This window comes from Octopus bimaculoides, chromosome 8 (genome assembly GCF_001194135.2).
Source record: "Octopus bimaculoides isolate UCB-OBI-ISO-001 chromosome 8, ASM119413v2, whole genome shotgun sequence".
Taxonomy (NCBI): domain Eukaryota; kingdom Metazoa; phylum Mollusca; class Cephalopoda; order Octopoda; family Octopodidae; genus Octopus; species Octopus bimaculoides.
This window is the reverse complement of record NC_068988.1, coordinates 42,401,799-42,420,253: the sequence shown is the minus strand read 5'-3', so window position 1 is coordinate 42,420,253 and position 18,455 is coordinate 42,401,799. Positions and strand designations below refer to the sequence as shown.

Genomic DNA, 18,455 nt, shown 5'->3' with positions numbered 1-18,455 from the left:
GAGAGAGAGAGAGAAAGAGAGAGAGAGAGAAAGAGAGAGAGAGAGAAAGAGAGAGAGAGAGAAAGAGAGAGAGAGAAAATTAGTGAGACAAGGGTACTGATAGTTGGAATGGAATAGTAAGGGAGAACTTAGTACTCCATTACAAATATCAGTCTTTTATAAACTCAGTTTACCCACAAGGCACTTGACCTTGGGAGTTTTTACTTCATGCATTATTTCTGGATGATTTTGAATTTGAGTGCAAATACAAGAAAACATATACTGAGAAATGTGGACATTGTTTCATTGTAGACAAACGTTGACGCCTAAGATATAAGCTTACATCTACTTTTCAATGCCTGGGCCTTTACAACCGAGTGATGATCATGCCTATCACTAACCACTCAACAATGAAACAGGGAAGGGAGCTGACATTAATTGTATAGCTAAGTTAATGTGTTTTTATATTTTTGTTGTATTATCATATATCATTTCCATAATAAAGAAAACTGGGCCAGGTCTAAAAATAGATAAGAGTACACCAACAAGACTATAAATGGAAACTTTGTTGAAAACAAAAAATTGAACCTTATCAACATAAAGGAATTCCATAGATATTACATACAACAGAAATGACATCAGTAACCCAATGATAAAGTGTCAGACTTGTTTGTCTTCAAAATCACTCAAGTGTATTAAATACTTTTATCTTTCATTTTTTTTACTTGTTTCAGCCATTGAACTGTAGCCATATTGACACACTACCTTGAAGAGTATTCAGTCAAATAAATTAAATCCAGTACTAATGTTTTTAAGTCTGGTAATCATCCTATAGTCTCTTTTGCCAAACTGCTAACTTATAGAAATGTAAACAAACCAACACCAGTTGTCAGGTGGTGGTGGTAGCAGTTACACACACACACACGTATGTACACATACACAAAACAGGCTTTCCCCCCAGCAGTCAATATCCACCATTATATTGTTCTTTCTTTACAATAAAAATATTTTAGGAAAGAGAAATTTTATGAAAAAATTTTAAATATTTATTAGTTGATATTTTTGTTTAATATTTGTCCAGGGAATTGTGTCCTGATACTGACTTCCATACAGTTTCTTATTTCTTTATTGTCCTTAAGGGGCTAAACATAGAGGGGACAAACAAGGACAGACAAAGGGATTAAGTCGATGACATCGACCCCAGTGCGTAACTGGTACTTAATTTATCGACCCCGAAAGGATGAAAGGCAAAGTCGACCTCGGCGGAATTTGAACTCAGAACGTAATGGCAGACGAAATACCGCTAAGCATTTTGCCCAGCGTGCTAGCGATTCTGCCAGCTCGCCGCCTTCCATACAGTTTCTATCAAATTTACTCAGAAGGCATTGGTCAGCTCAGGCCTATAATTAAAGACATCTGCCCAAAGTGGCATGCCGTGGGACTGAACCTCAAAAACAAATGTTTACAAAATGAGCTTCTTAATCACATAGCCATGCCTGTATAAAAAAAGGCAAGTCACATCTTAAGTTCATTCCTTCAGCATGTTAGATGTTATGGTCAATAAATTCAACAAGTCGCACTGCTTGTACTGATATTATTTAGAACTTTATTGCCCACAAGGGGCTAAACATAGAGGAGACAAACAAGGACAGACAAAGGGATTAAGTCGATGACATCGACCCCAGTGCGTAACTGGTACTTAATTTATCGACCCCGAAAGGATGAAAGGCAAAGTCGACCTCGGCGGAATTTGAACTCAGAACATAATGGCAGACAAAATACCACTAAGCATTTCGCCTGGCGCACTAACGTTTCTGCCATCTCGCCACCATGCTGCTCCTTGCCACACAAAATCATTCAGGTGACAAAATGTTTAAGGATGGATACATATATCTATATACAGTAGTCTCTTGACTATAGCAAGTGTTATGTTCCCAAACCCACCGCAACAGGTGAAAATCCATGAAGTAGAAACAGTACTGTACTGTATATTTTATTTTTATCATTTGTATATATTTATTTTATTATGAATGCAAAATAACACCATGGAGGAATCAACATAAGCTTAAATAATAAACCGCGATAGGTGAACTGTAATATGGTGAGGGATTACTGTATACACACACACACACACACACACACACACACACACATGAATGAAGCAGCACAAGTGGAAAAAAATCTGCAGAAGAAGAAAGCCTGAAAAAGTAGTGAAATGATCTGAACAACACCTCTCCAACTCCTGCAAACATGGATAAACAGATACTAAATGACAATGAAATGAAAAAAGAAAAGCTTACAATTATTTTCCAAGCTTTTCTGATTCCCATCTGATAGAGGTGTGGATCCAGTTTCTTTATCTGGAGCTGGTGACTCTGCACAGTTCTCCTTGTTATCTGGTGATACAGGACTGGATTCTTTTGTATCCTGCAAAAACAAAAGACAATTTAGAGGATTGCACGCATGATATTTTGCCCCACTATTTTTCATTTATTCTTCACACCTTTTCAAACCAAGATAGTACCAAACAAAACCTGAGGACATTTTAGGACAAGACAACTAAAGAGTCAGGATAATTTTGAGAGAGACCAGAAAAGTGTTCAACAAAAAGCAGGGCTGTACTTCATTGCTTTCTTTCATGTTCTAAGTTCAAATCCTACCAGGATCGTGTCATCTTGCTAGGAGTTGATAAATTATGTACCAGCAGTTTTATCAACTCTAACTTCTCTCTCTCAAATTTGTGACCTAGTTAGTGATTATGAAGGCTAGTGGACTGCCAGAACAATTACAATAATAGATTATGGTATTTAATGATATCAGTTTGTTCTAAGTTCAAATCCTGCAAGAGACCAACTTCACTATTCATCTCTCTGCAGTCCCAGTCAATTCTGTGGCTGTGTGACTTTAATTAAAAGTCATTCATCATTGTCCAATCCCAGGCAAAATTGAAATCATCATTTTTCCTCATTGTGACTTAATAGCAAAATCCATACCTGAACTCAGATTACATTTATACATCCATTCCAAATAGATGCAACTTCTTTATTTTTATTTATTTATCTTTTTTTTTTGTATATTCTTTCCTTCAAAAACTCAGACAGCAAAATTGGTAAGAGTGACCATTATTATTGTTATGGTCGTGGATTAACAGAATTGCTACAGCATTAAAAAGAAAAAAAGAAAGCCTTGTGGTGTTTGTTCCAGTTCTTTCCAATTTGAGTGTAAACCCCATCAAGGTCAACTTTTACTTTTTGTCCCTTCAGGATTCATAAAATAAAGTTTTACCATAACAGATGACAATGCCCCCACAAGTTACTATAATAGACAGCATCCCCAAGGTTCACAACAAAAGATGACAGCATCCCCAAGTGTCACCAGAATAGATGACAGAGATCCAAAAATGCCATCTGTGTCAGAAATGTTGCAAGATGACTTCCTCACAAGGCAATTATTCTGCCAAGTTACTTCTCTATAATGATAGTGATCCTTCATTAAATCAGTGTTTTCCAATAGGACAACTTTCCTAAACATGACACTCACCTCCAAATCAGATTCACTTTTCTTTTCTGTTTTCAGGATTTGTTTATCTTTCTGTTTCTCTTGATCCTGGCAAACAATATACATGCATATATATATCTTACTATCATCTATCTATATTGTTATTCATCATTTTCTCCCATTTCTCTCTTACTCTCTCATTATCAGCATCCATCTCACTCATTCACATTGCCCTTTCTCCTCTAACACTTATTGACAACCATCACTCTCTCTACCAACCCTCCTGTCTCTTACTCTCTCCCTTTCTCTTTTCTCATGCCACCTCACCAAATGCTAAGCCAAACACACACTGGCTGAATCATATCTGCTGTGTTTTTGCACATCTTGTATATTTAATTAGTAGTTATTCAATGTGGAACATACTACAAAGTCTTGGTGGAAACAGGGTCAAACTTCTTAGCTGTCACCTACAAACCAAACCATGTATGTCTGTTTATTATTCCATTGCCTAAGTGCATGATAGAAGTAGAATTTGAATATATATATGTATATATATTCAAATATTTTAACTGATTCTTTCATTAAATATAAATTCAAGCAGGTGTTTTTAAAATTTAAAATTCAATAAAAATAGTTCATTTTTTTTCAATAAACAATTTTGGCTACCATTTTGAATTCAATACCTTCACAATTTGTGAATATACTTTAAAAAATTTGAACAAAACAAAAAACAGAGCAGCACCCATGAGCACTCAGAATTGTTGACACATGGAGTGAAATAGTTCATGTCAGTTACCAGCTCTCAGTACACTTCATCCTTCAAAACTCAATGCTTCTGGAAATTCAACATCATTCTTGATATACCTATGCATGCTTTCCTCTTTATGTTCCTTTTTTATCTTTTTGTCTTTTATTCTGTGTACTGTGAACATCTACCCTTCATTGATGCCTTCTTGACTTCATGTATCCTTTCTGTCCCTTTTTTAACCTTTTCTGACACTTAGTAATGTACCTGAGCACTATACACGCAAGAGACACCACGAAAAATGAGAGAAGTTCAAAAATGTCCTCTGACCTTATCAGATGTATTTTACAAGATGACCTCTCTATGATAGTTGTTCTATCAGGTTACTTCTTTATAAAGAATAGTGATCCTAAAACCAGCAGTTTCCTATAAGTCAACTGTCCTAAACATGACACTCACTTCTGAATCAGATTCACTTTTCTTTTCTGTTTTCAAGATTTGTTTATTTTTCTGTTTCTCTTGAGCCTAGTAAATAATATACATATCTTACTATCATCTACCTTTATTACTATCCAACACTCTGAAATGACTTTTTCCTCTATCACTCATTACTGACAACCACCACTCACTCTCTCTCTCTCTCTCTGATGACTGTCACTTTTCTTCTACCACCTTATCTAATTGTATACCAAACATACAATTGTAGATGTACGTAAGAAGATAGGATGTTAAATAGTTACATTTAAAACTCATTCTTTTGAGTTGTTTGTAGCTAATTTTCTGACCAAAAACCATGAAGAGGTTAACTATCATTCTTTCATTCTTTTTTCTAATACTCTCACTCACACCATTTTGATTCTCTTCCATTATCCTTTCTTCTTATCACCCTCACAACAATGATGCTTCTATTCAATATCCTTACCAACAACCATCATAAAGCTGTTACTCATTCACTGTATTCTATTACCCTCTAGCTCTAGATTCAGTCTCATCTACTCATGCAGGAAAGAGAAGAATAAGCAGAGACAATACAGGAAAGAGCTGACTCTGATGTTAATAAACATTATGTAGAGAGAACTCTTTAATCTTTCCAGGACAAGACAACCTTTCTAGAGCTTGTATCATAATAAATTCACCAAGGACATACAATAAGGTAGTTGACCATAGGAAAAGCAAAAAGCTTCAGAAATTAGTCCAAAAAATTTAACATACAAAAAATGTAGTCTTTGATTAATCCAGCAAATTAGTAACTTGAAATAACAACTGACTTGAACTGTAATGCCAACCAACCCATGCCAGCATGTAAAAACTGGCATAAAATGAGATACATATATAGCTGTTTTTACATACACATAGCTATTATTTATTTATATATAAACACACACACACATGTATATATATCTACAAACAAATACAAGTTGATAACTATATACCAGTACCAAACTGGTACATCAAAATACTGGGAAATTGCTTAGTGAGCCTCTTTAAGTTGAGCCTTCTTTTAATGGTAGACTATTTATTGGTAAATATGTTCACTTCTTACTGCCTCACAATTTTCAATTATCATATTTTTTTTGTGGTTGCTTAGTGTTATACAATTATCAAATTTAAACTAGTTTCAATTGGAATTTCAGTTCTGTAAAGTAAGCTGCCACATTTAAGTTATCTAATAGAACATATTAAATTTTAAATAATTTAAAAATAAGCAACATTAAGAAATACATTGGAACAAAAATACAAGACAGCCAGATTAATTACTACAGTAAAAAATAGATAAATTAGAATATTTTCTTGAATAATAAAATATAATCTGTCTAGTTTGTTGAATTTAACAGTTTAAAACTATAAACTATAAAGCTTTTCTAGTGCCGCTGGACTGGCTCCTGTGCAGGTGGCATGTAAAAAACACCATTTGAGTGTGGCCTTTGCCAGTACCACCTGACTGGCCCTCGTGCTGGTGGCACGTAAAGGCACCCACTACACTCTCAGAGTGGTTGGCATTAGGAAGGGCATCTGCCAGATCAGATTGGAGCCTGGTGCAGCCATCTGGTTCGCCAGTCTTCAGTCAAATTGTCCAACCTATACCAGCATAGCTACTAGGCTAGCCTGAACATGTGTGCTGCTTCACCCCAGTTATCGAAAATGCATGCACTTCTTCCAGCCCTGCAATGAAACCCTCCTTTTCCATATTTTTACACACAAGAACCTCAAACAATCATTACACAAACTGGAAAATGCGGTTGGAAAGTATAATTAGCTTGCAAACAAGAAAGCCATAGTTTTATGATCATGCATATCACTGTTACCAGGCAAAATTTGAAATATTTCACATCAAATTATGTGACAGGACATAACACCATACAAAAACTCACGCCCAACCTTTTCATGTATATCCATCATCCTTCTTCATTCTAGGAGTGACCTCAATTGCTCTCTATATTACTCAGTTTATGAGTCTTTAATTGGATTAAGAAATTTTGAATAAGTTATTTGTGAAACCACCAATTTTACTACTACAAGTGTTTGATTACATTGCCTAATGTATAGTACTGTTCTTGTTCATATAAGCCTATAATAACAGTGACATGCTAATGCCAGAAAGTGAGCGATATGCATAGTTAGTGGTGGCTACAGTTTCACATACACTATTTGAATCATGTATGTATATTGTATTATTGCACAGTTTCTTAATGTCAAACACTGTACAAACACTTAGTGGAAGAACCTGAATAGTGTAATGGATAGTTGCCACCTGACAGTAACCAGGTGTGTCTTATGGTTATCTGTGTATTTCACTGCCCATGTGCATGAGGAGAAGGATTTGAATATATTACATATATATTTGAATGATGTAAACAATCCTTTCATTAACTATACAAATATGAGGGTGGCTGAAGTGTTTAAACTTTGAAAATTCAATAAAACAGTTTATTTTTCCAATAAACAATTTTTCCGCAGTTTACTTTTACTTGAGAAGACAGTGCCTGCAGATGAGCAATGATGTCCAAAATTGTCACCTGAATATGCTTGAGATCTTGCAAGTCCTATAACAGTGGTTCCAACAGGTTACTACTTAGTAACCTTAAATGAAGCCAAAACTTTCCTACAGGTCAACTGTCCTAAACATGACACTCACCTCCAAATCAGATTCACTTTTCTTTTCTGCTTTCTGAACTTGTTTGTCTTTCTGTTTCTCTTGATCCTGGCAAACAATATACACATATAAATATATCTTACCCTCTACTATCATTGTTGCTTTCCTTAATTCTCACACATTACTCTTCTCTAACGCTCATTATTGACAACCATCACTCTCTCAACCAACCCTTTTGTGTCTCTCCTATTAATCTCTCTTCCATCATCATGCCACCTTAGTAAATTCCAAACCAGACATAATTGTTGAGGTGTGCCCAAGAGGATTGGATGTTAAGTATTTGCAGTTAAATCTCACTTCTTGCTATTTTGTATTCATCAGTTTCATAACCAACAACAGTCATAAGGCTGTGTATCACATTCTCATTCGCTTTTCTATTATATATATCTTCCATCATGCATTTGCACATGTATGCAAAGCCTTCAGGCAAGATTTTGCAAAGAAACTATCAGTTGCCTTTGGACACCAGTCTCTCCTCTCCACATTATTAATGCTTATCTAAAAGAGAAACTGCCAACATGAACCAATACATTTAGATATCAATGAAATCATAAGCATTGCTGTCAGAACAGACTTCAAAACACTGTGCCTAACAATCTAACAATTCAATTGATCAACAGACTTGGGCTTTTACTTTTTGTTTTTTTATGGAGATGAGAAGCAAAGTTCACCTTGGTGTGACTTAAGTTCAGTTATAAGAAACACTGTAATTCTAACAACTCTGCCAATTCATCTCTTGCATTACTCTCACTCTTACCACTCTGGTCCTTTTCCATTAGATTCTTTTTCTCTCATGTCACACTCATGGTTATGTTGCTTTTATTCAATACCCTTGCCAATAACCATCATGTAGCTATCACACATCCTCTCATTCCTTTCACTCTCTTGCACTGGATAGTGCAGGAAAGAAAGGAATAAACAGGGACAATGCAGGGATAAGGTAACAATCTTTAGTCTTGCTGAGGGGCAAAGCTATCTTTCTACTGCTGATAAATAAATTGGAGACAACATTCAATTGAGAGAAATCTTTAGCTGCCAGAAGCAAAAAACGAAAACATCTCTGGTACTAGTGATATAAAATGCATCAAGGACACTCAATAAGGTGGTTGGTCAAAGGAAGGGTGTCCAGCTGTAAAAATTATGACAAAAATATTCAACATACAAATTGTGTAGTCTATAAGTCAAATAGGCTATAGATACAAAATAAGAACTGACTCAGAGTGGAATGGCATCCAACCTATGCCAGCATGCAAAAGCAGACATATTATGATCATCACACACTAAAACACATATGTATGTATACATACACACACACAGTGTATATATATATATATATATATATATATATATATACACACACATAGCTATTATATATCTATATATGTATATATATACCCACAGACATACAAATACACATAGATAACGACATACCAATGTTGAGCTGGTCCACTAGGATACTAGGAAATCTCCTGGTGAGCCTTAAGTTGAGCCTCTTTTTTTTGATGATAGAATATTTGACGGCATATGTAGATATGTCTGCTTAAAAAAAAAAGATTTCTCAATCTTTCTTACTGCTTCATCATTTTTAATTATATTTCATGTTTTATTGTAGCTGATTATTTATTGTTGTTATGCGATAATTAAATTTAAATTCGTTTTAGATCAGTTTTAGAACCTGTAATTCAAACTGCAACACATAACATTAAATTTTAAATTCTATTTCACTTAATTCGAAATTAAGCAACATTTTAAGAAATAACAAACAAGAACTAAACTACATGGGAAGGCAAGCTGATAATAGAAGAAATATGTACAAGTTATGCTTCTAATTTCATGAATAATCCAATATTAAATATTCTGTCTAGTTGTTGAATTTGAAGCTAGAAAGAAGTTACTTATTCAAGTAGCTTAATACAGTAATTTAAATCTTTGAGGTTAGTTACATGCTAGTATCAAAAAATGAAAGATATGTACAGTAGTTAGCAGTAAAAACACCATATATTCATATAGTGTGAATTATGTACCCTCTGTTTTTGTACATAATGTATATTTTATTGGTGGCTTCTCAACTAGATCATTCTGCAATCTGATAGAAGGCCTGAATGATGTAATCCATGCTGGTAGTTGTCAAATAGTCAAGCCATATGTGTCTGTATCTGTGTGTATTATTTGTGTATTTCATTGCCCAAGTGAAATTTGAATATATTGGTGCAGCCTCCCAGCTGGTGCAGCCTCCCGGCTTGGTGCAGCCTCCTGGCTCTCCAGTCCTTAGACAAACCATCCAACCCATGCCAGCATGGAAAGCAGACGTTAAATGATGATGATGATGATGATTATTATTATTTCTTCATGATTTAATTGTTGTTCTATGATAATTAAACTAAAATTTATTTCAGTCTGGTTCTGTAAAGCAAGCTGCAACGTTTAAGTTACTTTATAGAGTGTATAAAATTTAAATTGTATACACTAATTCAAAAATAAGCAAAAAGAATAAAAATATAGGTAAGGCAGGCCAATCACTATAATAAAACATGCAAATTATGGTCATATTTTCATAAGTAATGTAATATATAATCTGTCCAGTTGTTGAATTAAACAGTTTCAAGCTATAAAGAAGCTACTCAATGATTTATAGCTGTCATGGAAGCTAATAAGGTCAACTACATTCTAGTACATGAGAAAATGAGAGCTACATATAGTAGTAAGTGGCTGATAGAATAACATGTATTGGATCATCCCATAAATAATGCAGTGTTTTCAATTGTATGAACTTCAAGTCGGAGGGGGACAGGATAAACTACCTGCATCAACTTGCAATAAAAGCAGGTAGTAATTACACCTTGTCCTTATTTTTAGTGCAAGTTTTGAAAAGTGCAGTTCAATTTTAACAGTTGTTTTTTCAAAGCTATAATGGAAGTGACAAAGGTGCATATTCAGCATATTTTGCTTGATGAATTCAATAAAGGCAACAACACAATGGAAAGTGTGAGGAATATTAATGCAGAATGTAGGGATAGGACAATAAACATAAACCAGTATCAACAGTGGTTCCAGAAATTCCGAGCTGGAAACTACAGCCTAGAAAATGAGCCTTGTCCTGGAAAATCCACTCACAGATATGCTTTATCCACCTGATCACAGGTGTTCTATCACTTCTGTGCTTTTTCGTATCCTATTGATACGATAATGGCCCTTGCTTCTCAAAGTTGATTAGGTTCTTGTCACTTCAATTCAAGCATTCTACTCATCTCTCTTTAGCTCATTATCCTTGTAGTGTCCAACAGTCCGGTCTCACACTATTCATGATGCACATTCCTCCCTTCCCAAAACATCAGCCCTCAGGAATTCCCACCCTGCTCATTATCATTCATGCAACTGTTAATTTAAAATGGCTCATGAGGAACATTCATAGCATCAATCTCACTAGTCCAAGAGGGCCTGCAAAGTCCATATGCATTGCCACTTCCTCCAGACCCAGCAAGTGCAAAAACCAAAACAAAAAAAGAGAGTTGAAGCATTTAAAATTAAATATTCAATAAAAATAGATTATTTTCTCAATGAACAATCTTTGACTACATTAGAATCATGCTAGATTTCTTCCCTGTATGACAGCCGTGGTCCTGACAGGATACTTCTATAAATGGCAGGGATCCTAAATTAAATCAGTACCTTCCAGTAGGTCAACTGTCCTAAACATGACACTCACCTCCAAATCAGATTCACTTTTCCTTTCTGTTTTCTGGACTTGCTTATCTTTCTGTTTCTCTTGATCCTGGCAAACAATATACATATACAAATATCTTAGTATCACCTACCTTTATTGCTATCCACCATTCACTCTCCTCTATCACTTCTTATTGACACACACACACACTCTTTTTCCCCATTACTCCCTCTTTTATCATCTTGTCTCTTTACTGTTATTCTCTTTTTAACCCCAGCAAATTCTGAGCCAAATATGCAGACACTGAATGTACCCATGAAGTTTGGATATTTATATTTGCACTTATTTCTCCCTCACTCATACAACTTCCACTCAATATCCTGTCCCATAATCATCAAATAACTATCACTCACTAACTGTCTTCCATTACTCTATTACTCTCTTAATCTGATCATTCTGTTTCTCTCCCCTCACTCTAGTTCAATCACCTTCATGGTCATGTACAATCTCCTTACTAACAGCTATCATGTCACTGAAATGACTCTCTCTCTCTCTCTCTCTCTCTCTCTCTCTCTCTCTTGCTCCCATCACTTTGCCGTATATGCTAAGTCGTAGTTTGTAAAGGCTGGGAAAAGAACCCAATTGAAAAGAAAATCCAAAGGATATGGAAAATTGGTATTGATGCTACCCAAAACAACAGTAAACAGCCTATTAAGTAGCTATGCTAATGCATATACTAACAGCCAACTAAATCATTATGAAGCCAAACATCACTAATGGAATTGACAAAATTCTACACAAATGGATAGTACTCAAGACACAGCAATGATGGGCCAGGAATTTATTATTTTGTTACAAAGTTGGCAGATGGGCAACCAGAATACTTTATTGGCCAATCTAAAATCAGAAGCCAGCTTAAACCCGATGTCCTCCTGTTACAGTGGTACCAACACAAACAGGAACGCCTTATACCTTGTGTGATTAAAGAGTCCTTGCTGCTCTATAACATGTTCATTCACTCAGCTGCTATGTAATTAGGAGCTGAATAGACAAAAACAGCAGTGAAAGAACTAGGATGGGTGAGGAGAGAACAAGTGTGTGACAGTATACAGAATGATTGAGATGAGAGGATGATGAATGGTAAGAAGTGGTAGAAAATGTGAAAGAGGTTTTAAAACAAGACATTTCGATGAAGTAATTAAATCAGATGTAGAAAGTGATATTGTAATAAAATGCGAATTCACAAAAATTACAACATCAGGGAGGTAACAAATGTCAGGTGAACTGAATAATGATGTAAGTATTGATGGTTAGTGGATCATTACATGGTAGAAATATCTCTTTGAGCTTTCACTACAAGTATTTCTAACTGCTGTGAAACTGTAAAAGAGGACAAGACAATATGTTTTAATCCAGGCTGTTTCAAAGAATCCAAAGGAGATGAGTTGTCACCAGAAACCTTGACAAACATCTACAGTTTAGGTTTGGACAAGATCTTAACTAAAAGCAGTCTTTTTATCCTAAACTTTGACCACTTTCCAAAAACTTTGAATGGTGAACTTACAACAAACAGACCCTTAGAATCACAACTGCTCATACTTCAAATTCAATATAAATTCCAGTCCTGTTTCATGCTTGGAACATGTAAGAAATGTCTGATTTGTTGTTTCCTTAAAATTTGTTCTTAGCTTATAAATATCTTTTAAGCTAGTTAGTTATTCACTTAAGTTAGTTGCAAACGAGTATTCATTAAGAATACTAAAACTCCTGTTACACTCCAGGCAATCAAACGAAATACTCAAAATTTTTATGTTGATGTACAACAAAAAAGATTTACTTGCTGAGATTTCTGTGGATAATATTGTTCCTTTTCTCATGAGAAACTCAATACAATTTTCTTGGTTGTTTGCTATCAAGGTGATTTATACTTAAAACAAACATTCCATGTATGTTATTATGATTAAGATTTTTAATTTACATAGTATCTATTTATTCATTCAATATTGGCTTTTGTTTTATTTTTACCCAAGCAAGCAAGCAAGAATTTAGATGGAGACATACATGAGACAGGATTTAACAGCTGGGTGCTTTTCCTGTTGCTAACCCTTGACTATTTTTCAAGTAGCTGCTTATATTTTTTTGTTTTATTAATGGAGATATCTGACACTGCAGAGCAACTGATCATAATATCAACAAAAAAATGTTAACATCATCACCATCTCACTTAAATGGGGACAAATGTGGAATATCAATATTCTCACACAAACATATAATGGACTCCCTGCAGGCCTAGATACACTGTCTGAAAAAAGGGAAGACGGTCAGAGCTGGATCAGAGTTGCTATACATATACAATAACAGCAGGCATGACTACATTGTCAAATTCACTTTGCAGTGTGTTGTTCTCAGCTTAACCCTACTATGTGGTACCCTGAATCAATGTCTTCTACAATACCCTGGAGCATTGTAGAAGATATTCTGAGTGAAAACGGGAGAACAGAAGCAGTATGGAAAGCCCTTAAACTGTACCTGTCCCAGTGTAGTAGACTTAATCCATCGCCTGCTTTAACACTGACACTTGGTCCTTAGTGGAGTCCATTCTGTTGTTGCAAGCATTCAAGGTAGGTTTCTGGGCTGAAAATAACTCCTCCTCTTCCTACCAGTCTCAGACCCCATGCATAAAATCATGGACACTACCCATCTACCTATGACACAAACCATAACATTATGGAATGGTGAAACTTGAAGCAAATAAAGCTATAAATAATAGCATTCAACTTTTACTATCCAAAAGGATTTTTAACCTAATATTTACACACTATAGGTGCAGGTGTGGCTGTATGGTAAGAAGTTTGCTTCCCAACCACATGGTTCTAGGTTCAGTCCCACTGTGTGACACCTTGAGCAAGTGTCTTTGACTATAACCTCAGGCTGACCAAAGCCTTGTGAATGGATTTGATAGATGGAAACTGAAAGAAGCCTGTGTGCATCTTTGTATCTGTGTTTATCCTCCACTACTGCTTTACAATTGGTGTTGGTGAGTTTACATTCCCATAATTTAGTAACTGGGCAAAAAGAAACCAATAGGATAGGCACTAAGCTTAAAAAAATAAATAAATAAGTACCGGAGTCAATTCACTTGACTAAACTTCTTCAAGGTAGTGTGCCAACATGGCTGCAGTCTAATGACTGAAACAAGTAAAAGCTAAAAGCTTAAAATCTATGATTTATAACTTTACCTGCTTCAAGTTTCACCATTCCAAAAACAGAATTATTTCATGTTTTCTCAAAGTTTATAAATTCTTATGATGTTTCAACATTTTATTTTGTCGTTTTTTTTTTTTTAATTAGCCCTATTTCAGCATCAAAGGTTAAATTTTGATTTCCTAAATGCCATGTTTCTAACACAACTAACATCTAATTAATTATCTTATAACCAAGCCTGAAAAAAACTAATAAATAAAAAGTAAAAATGGTGAAAAGCACAAGTTTGTTCTTCTATTGACTGAATGTGAACAAAAATGTGAAGTAGCATTTCTAAACTCAGCTGGCAGTTTAAGAATACTTCAATATGTCAAACTATCTCTTCTGATTGTACAACAAGTGCTACGATTCATTTAAAAGGTTTTAGCCTAAATTCAATACAGCTAAACTGTGTCATTTCATGTTATATAGAGAAGAGAAAAAGGAAGACAAAAAGGAACAAAGTTCATTAGTTTATTTCTTTACTTCCTTTACCCTACTGCCACTACCACTACTGCCACCACCAATTAACTAACAATACCTGCACGATCTCTTTTTTCAAGTTCATTCTCTGAATTTTCAATTTGTATATAATTTTTTTCCTTTTTTATGTTTCTATGTCTATTACATGTGCTTTTTATGTCTGTGTGCGTGCGCACGAGAGAAAGAGAGGGCATGTATGTGTTATGTCAGGTAAGTTTATTACAGCAAACATTTGTTGACTGATTCTATATGTTAAAATAGTCATATATATGCAAGTACAGATAGTACATGTGTGTTTGTGTGTGTGTGTGCATACACGTGTCTATGTGTATGTATTCTAACTCACTAAAGTTACAGATTGTTTCATCTTCAAATAAAAAAATATATATTACTCTCCAACATTAACTTCCAAACAAACTTCCAAATATTATATGCATATAAATGATAGTGTGTCCATGTCTGTATACATGTGTGTATTACTGGGTGAGATGTTTTTTTCTCTCATGTTTTTCTTTTTGTCAGGTAAATTGTTTTTACTGTTGGATCATCCTTATGACTAATCGTTAAGCTAGAGAGGTAGTTGCAAAACCCATTTCTATCCAATTACACAAACTAAAGAAAGCAGAATTAGGTGCCTTGTTCTTTGACAACATTACAGTACTAAGTTTTGAACTAACAATCATTTAACTCAGCAGCTAAACCACTAACATATATATAATCATCATCATTTAATGTCCGTTTTCCATGCTGGCATGTGTTGGGCAATTTGACAGGAGCTGGCCAACTGAAGAGTTGCCTGAGCTCCATATCTGTTTTGGCATGGTCTCTACAGCTGGATACCCTTCCTAACACCAATCACTTTACAGAGTGTACAGGGTGTTTTTACACAGCACTGGCATAGGTGCATTTATGTGGCACAAACACCCATGAGCCTGCATGATTCAGAACGCTCAGCTGGAAAGGGATGCAAGGGACAAGCCTGTATGCAATGACAACCACAACTTTACTTAACTTGACATGACTTCTCAAGCACATATGTCAAGCAAAGTAAAATTGTGGTTGTCCTTGCATACAGTATTTTACTTAGCTTGCCATGTGTCACCACCATTATTTAAACAACACCTTTCCTTTTCCATGCTTGCAAATGTCGGAGAGAGTTTATAGAGGCAGATTTTCTATATAGTATGTCGCATGTGCCATTAAATGTATAACTACTACTGGTGAGTTTAGGGCTCCATGTAGAATATCATCACCCAGTCTACTTTCAGTATAGTAATGTGGTTAGTATTATAGTTAGTAGTATTGTTATATTATAGTTAGTAGTTACAATATACAGAGCAAACATAGGGAAAATCATGATAAACCCAAAATGCAGTTAATATAATTTTTTTCTCCCTATGCATGCTTCATGCTGTGGTTACTTGCATCTCTGAAGTGGATGTCTCATGTATAATTGGATACTGAACCACAACTTATCAGTGAAACACTTTATTGCATTATGCTACACATATCTCCCCTAAGAACTATTGAGGTCCAACATCCAACTGCAAAGAGAAATCATTCACTGCTGAGGAGGCAAATAACCACAATGGTGAAACATACGCAGGGAACAAATGATGGTCATGCCTTAATCGTAATTTGTACCATATATGCATATCATCATCATTTGGGTGTTCACTTTTTCATGGAGTTTATTGAGGCAGATTTCCTACAGCTGGATATCCTTCCTATCACCATTCCTCACCTGTGTTTAAGCAAGGAAAATTTCCTCGAAGCCTAGACATATTCTTGTAGAATATTGGAAATGAATGACGCTACTTGTATGACAATGACAACCATTTTACAATTATTATGCAATGTCAAGACAAGGAAACACAAACACACACACGTGTGTGTGTATGTGTGTGCATTACAGCAGTATCAAGGTCAACCAGTTCAAGCATGAGCAAACTTTAGGTTAGTTAAAATGTTTGTGACATATTTCAACCTCTAAAGGCAAATTCACTGCAGTTACCAAGGAAAAAAATTCCATATCTGTCCAGTGTTGGCTCCTGTAGGATTCCTAGATGCATTTCTAGCCCTTTAGGCATTATGAATGGGAAATACTGAAGAGAGGCAACTCTGGACAGACTTATTAGAGTCATGGTTTTGACTAAAACACAGTCCACATTGACTGAGTTGCGCCATTAGACCGTTAGGGTGGTAAAAATTACAACAGTATCAGCACCAAGCAGAGTTTAGACATGAGCAAACTTTAGGTTAGTTAAAATATATTTGTGACATATTTTAAATTCTGAAGACAAATATATATTTATATATGTTCATATACAGTGGGTTTCTTTCAGTTTCCATCTACTAAATTGGCTCACAAGGCTCTGGTTGGCCTGAAGATACACAGAAGTTTGGTAAGATATCTAATAAGTTCATGTTGTAAGGAAAGGTGGAATCTAATGATTCATGCAAGAGTCTTTCTTTGAAGGAATTACACAAACACACATACAATAGATGCAAACAAATATCATTACATCAAAATCATACACCGACACATATACATGCATACATATACACACACATGGATAAAGCAAAATGATTAGGTGTATGAGGAAGAAAACCATAAGTCACGGATTCACATGCCACTACAGTTATTTCATCATCAATCAACAAGAGAGAATTCAATGTGGCTCAGTTTTTTACTGGGGTGAAGGATAACACTCAATACATTTACACAAGCATCAATAACTGTCACAATTCATGGATACAAGATGTGGAAAGACAAAGAAACTCACAGCTTGGGATTCCATTCTGGAGAAGATAACATTAAGCATCTGAGTGAGCGTGGCCTTGGCTGTTGTCTGGTTGACTAGGTTCTTGCTGGCCAAGTAGATGTTGTAACAGGTACGTACTGCTTGTAGAACAGTTCCTTCATGGATCTCACAGTTGTTTGATGTCACTACAGTTAGCAAAGCCTAAATGAGACAGCAATAACAATAATGATAATATTGATAATCATAACATTAGTAGCTGTAATAATTTCTTTTATTTCAAAATTACAATGGAGGACTTGACAAAGAGAAATAATAATCCTTTCTACTAAAGGCACAAGGCCTGAAATTGGGAGGGAAGGGACTATTCGATTACATCAACCCCAGTGTTTCACTGGTACTCAATTTATCGACACTGAAAGGATGAAAGGCAAAGTTGACCTTGGCAGAATTTGAACTCAGAACATAGCAATGGGCAAGACACTAAGAATTTCATCCAATGTGCTAACAATTTTGCCAGCTTGTTGCCTTAAAGAGAAATAATAATAACAGTAATAATTCTTTCTGTAATAGGCATGAGGCTTGAAATTTTGTGAGAAGGGGTTAATTGATTACACTGAGCCCAATGCTCAATTGAAGAGATGAAAGGCAAAGTCAACCTTGGCAGAATCTGAACTCCTAAAGTAAAGTTGGAAGACATGCCATAAGCATTTTGTCTAGTAACTATTCTCTCAACATGTCACCTTCAATAATAATAATAATAATAATAATAATAATAATGGTTTCAAATTCTGTCACAAGGGCAGCAGTTTTGGGGGAGGGGATGAGTTGATTACATCAACCCCAGTGCGTAACTGGTACTTATTTTATCAACCCCAAAAGGATGAAAGGTAAAGTCAACCTCAGAATTTGGACTCAGAACATAGT

The 18,455-nt window shown here is 35.3% G+C and overlaps 1 protein-coding gene across 12 annotated transcripts in view; it reads right to left on the bottom strand.

Annotated features, from left to right (window-relative positions):
- The window catches only part of LOC106871743 (brefeldin A-inhibited guanine nucleotide-exchange protein 1), a 171,554-nt gene that overhangs the window by 82,350 nt on the left and 70,749 nt on the right, over positions 1 to 18,455 (bottom strand). For 6 of the 12 annotated variants that reach the window (XM_052970066.1, XM_052970065.1, XM_052970068.1 and 3 more), the window contains exons 6-10: positions 17,553 to 17,732; positions 11,083 to 11,148; positions 7,359 to 7,424; positions 3,520 to 3,585; positions 2,280 to 2,406 (exon numbers count right to left, since the gene is read on the bottom strand). In XM_052970066.1, the coding sequence (XP_052826026.1) occupies positions 2,280 to 2,406; positions 3,520 to 3,585; positions 7,359 to 7,424; positions 11,083 to 11,148; positions 17,553 to 17,732 (505 nt within the window). The remainder of the gene's footprint in view (positions 1 to 2,279; positions 2,407 to 3,519; positions 3,586 to 7,358; positions 7,425 to 11,082; positions 11,149 to 17,552; positions 17,733 to 18,455) is intronic. The other 6 variants (XM_052970071.1, XM_052970070.1, XM_052970072.1 and 3 more) reach the window with 6 other exon arrangements.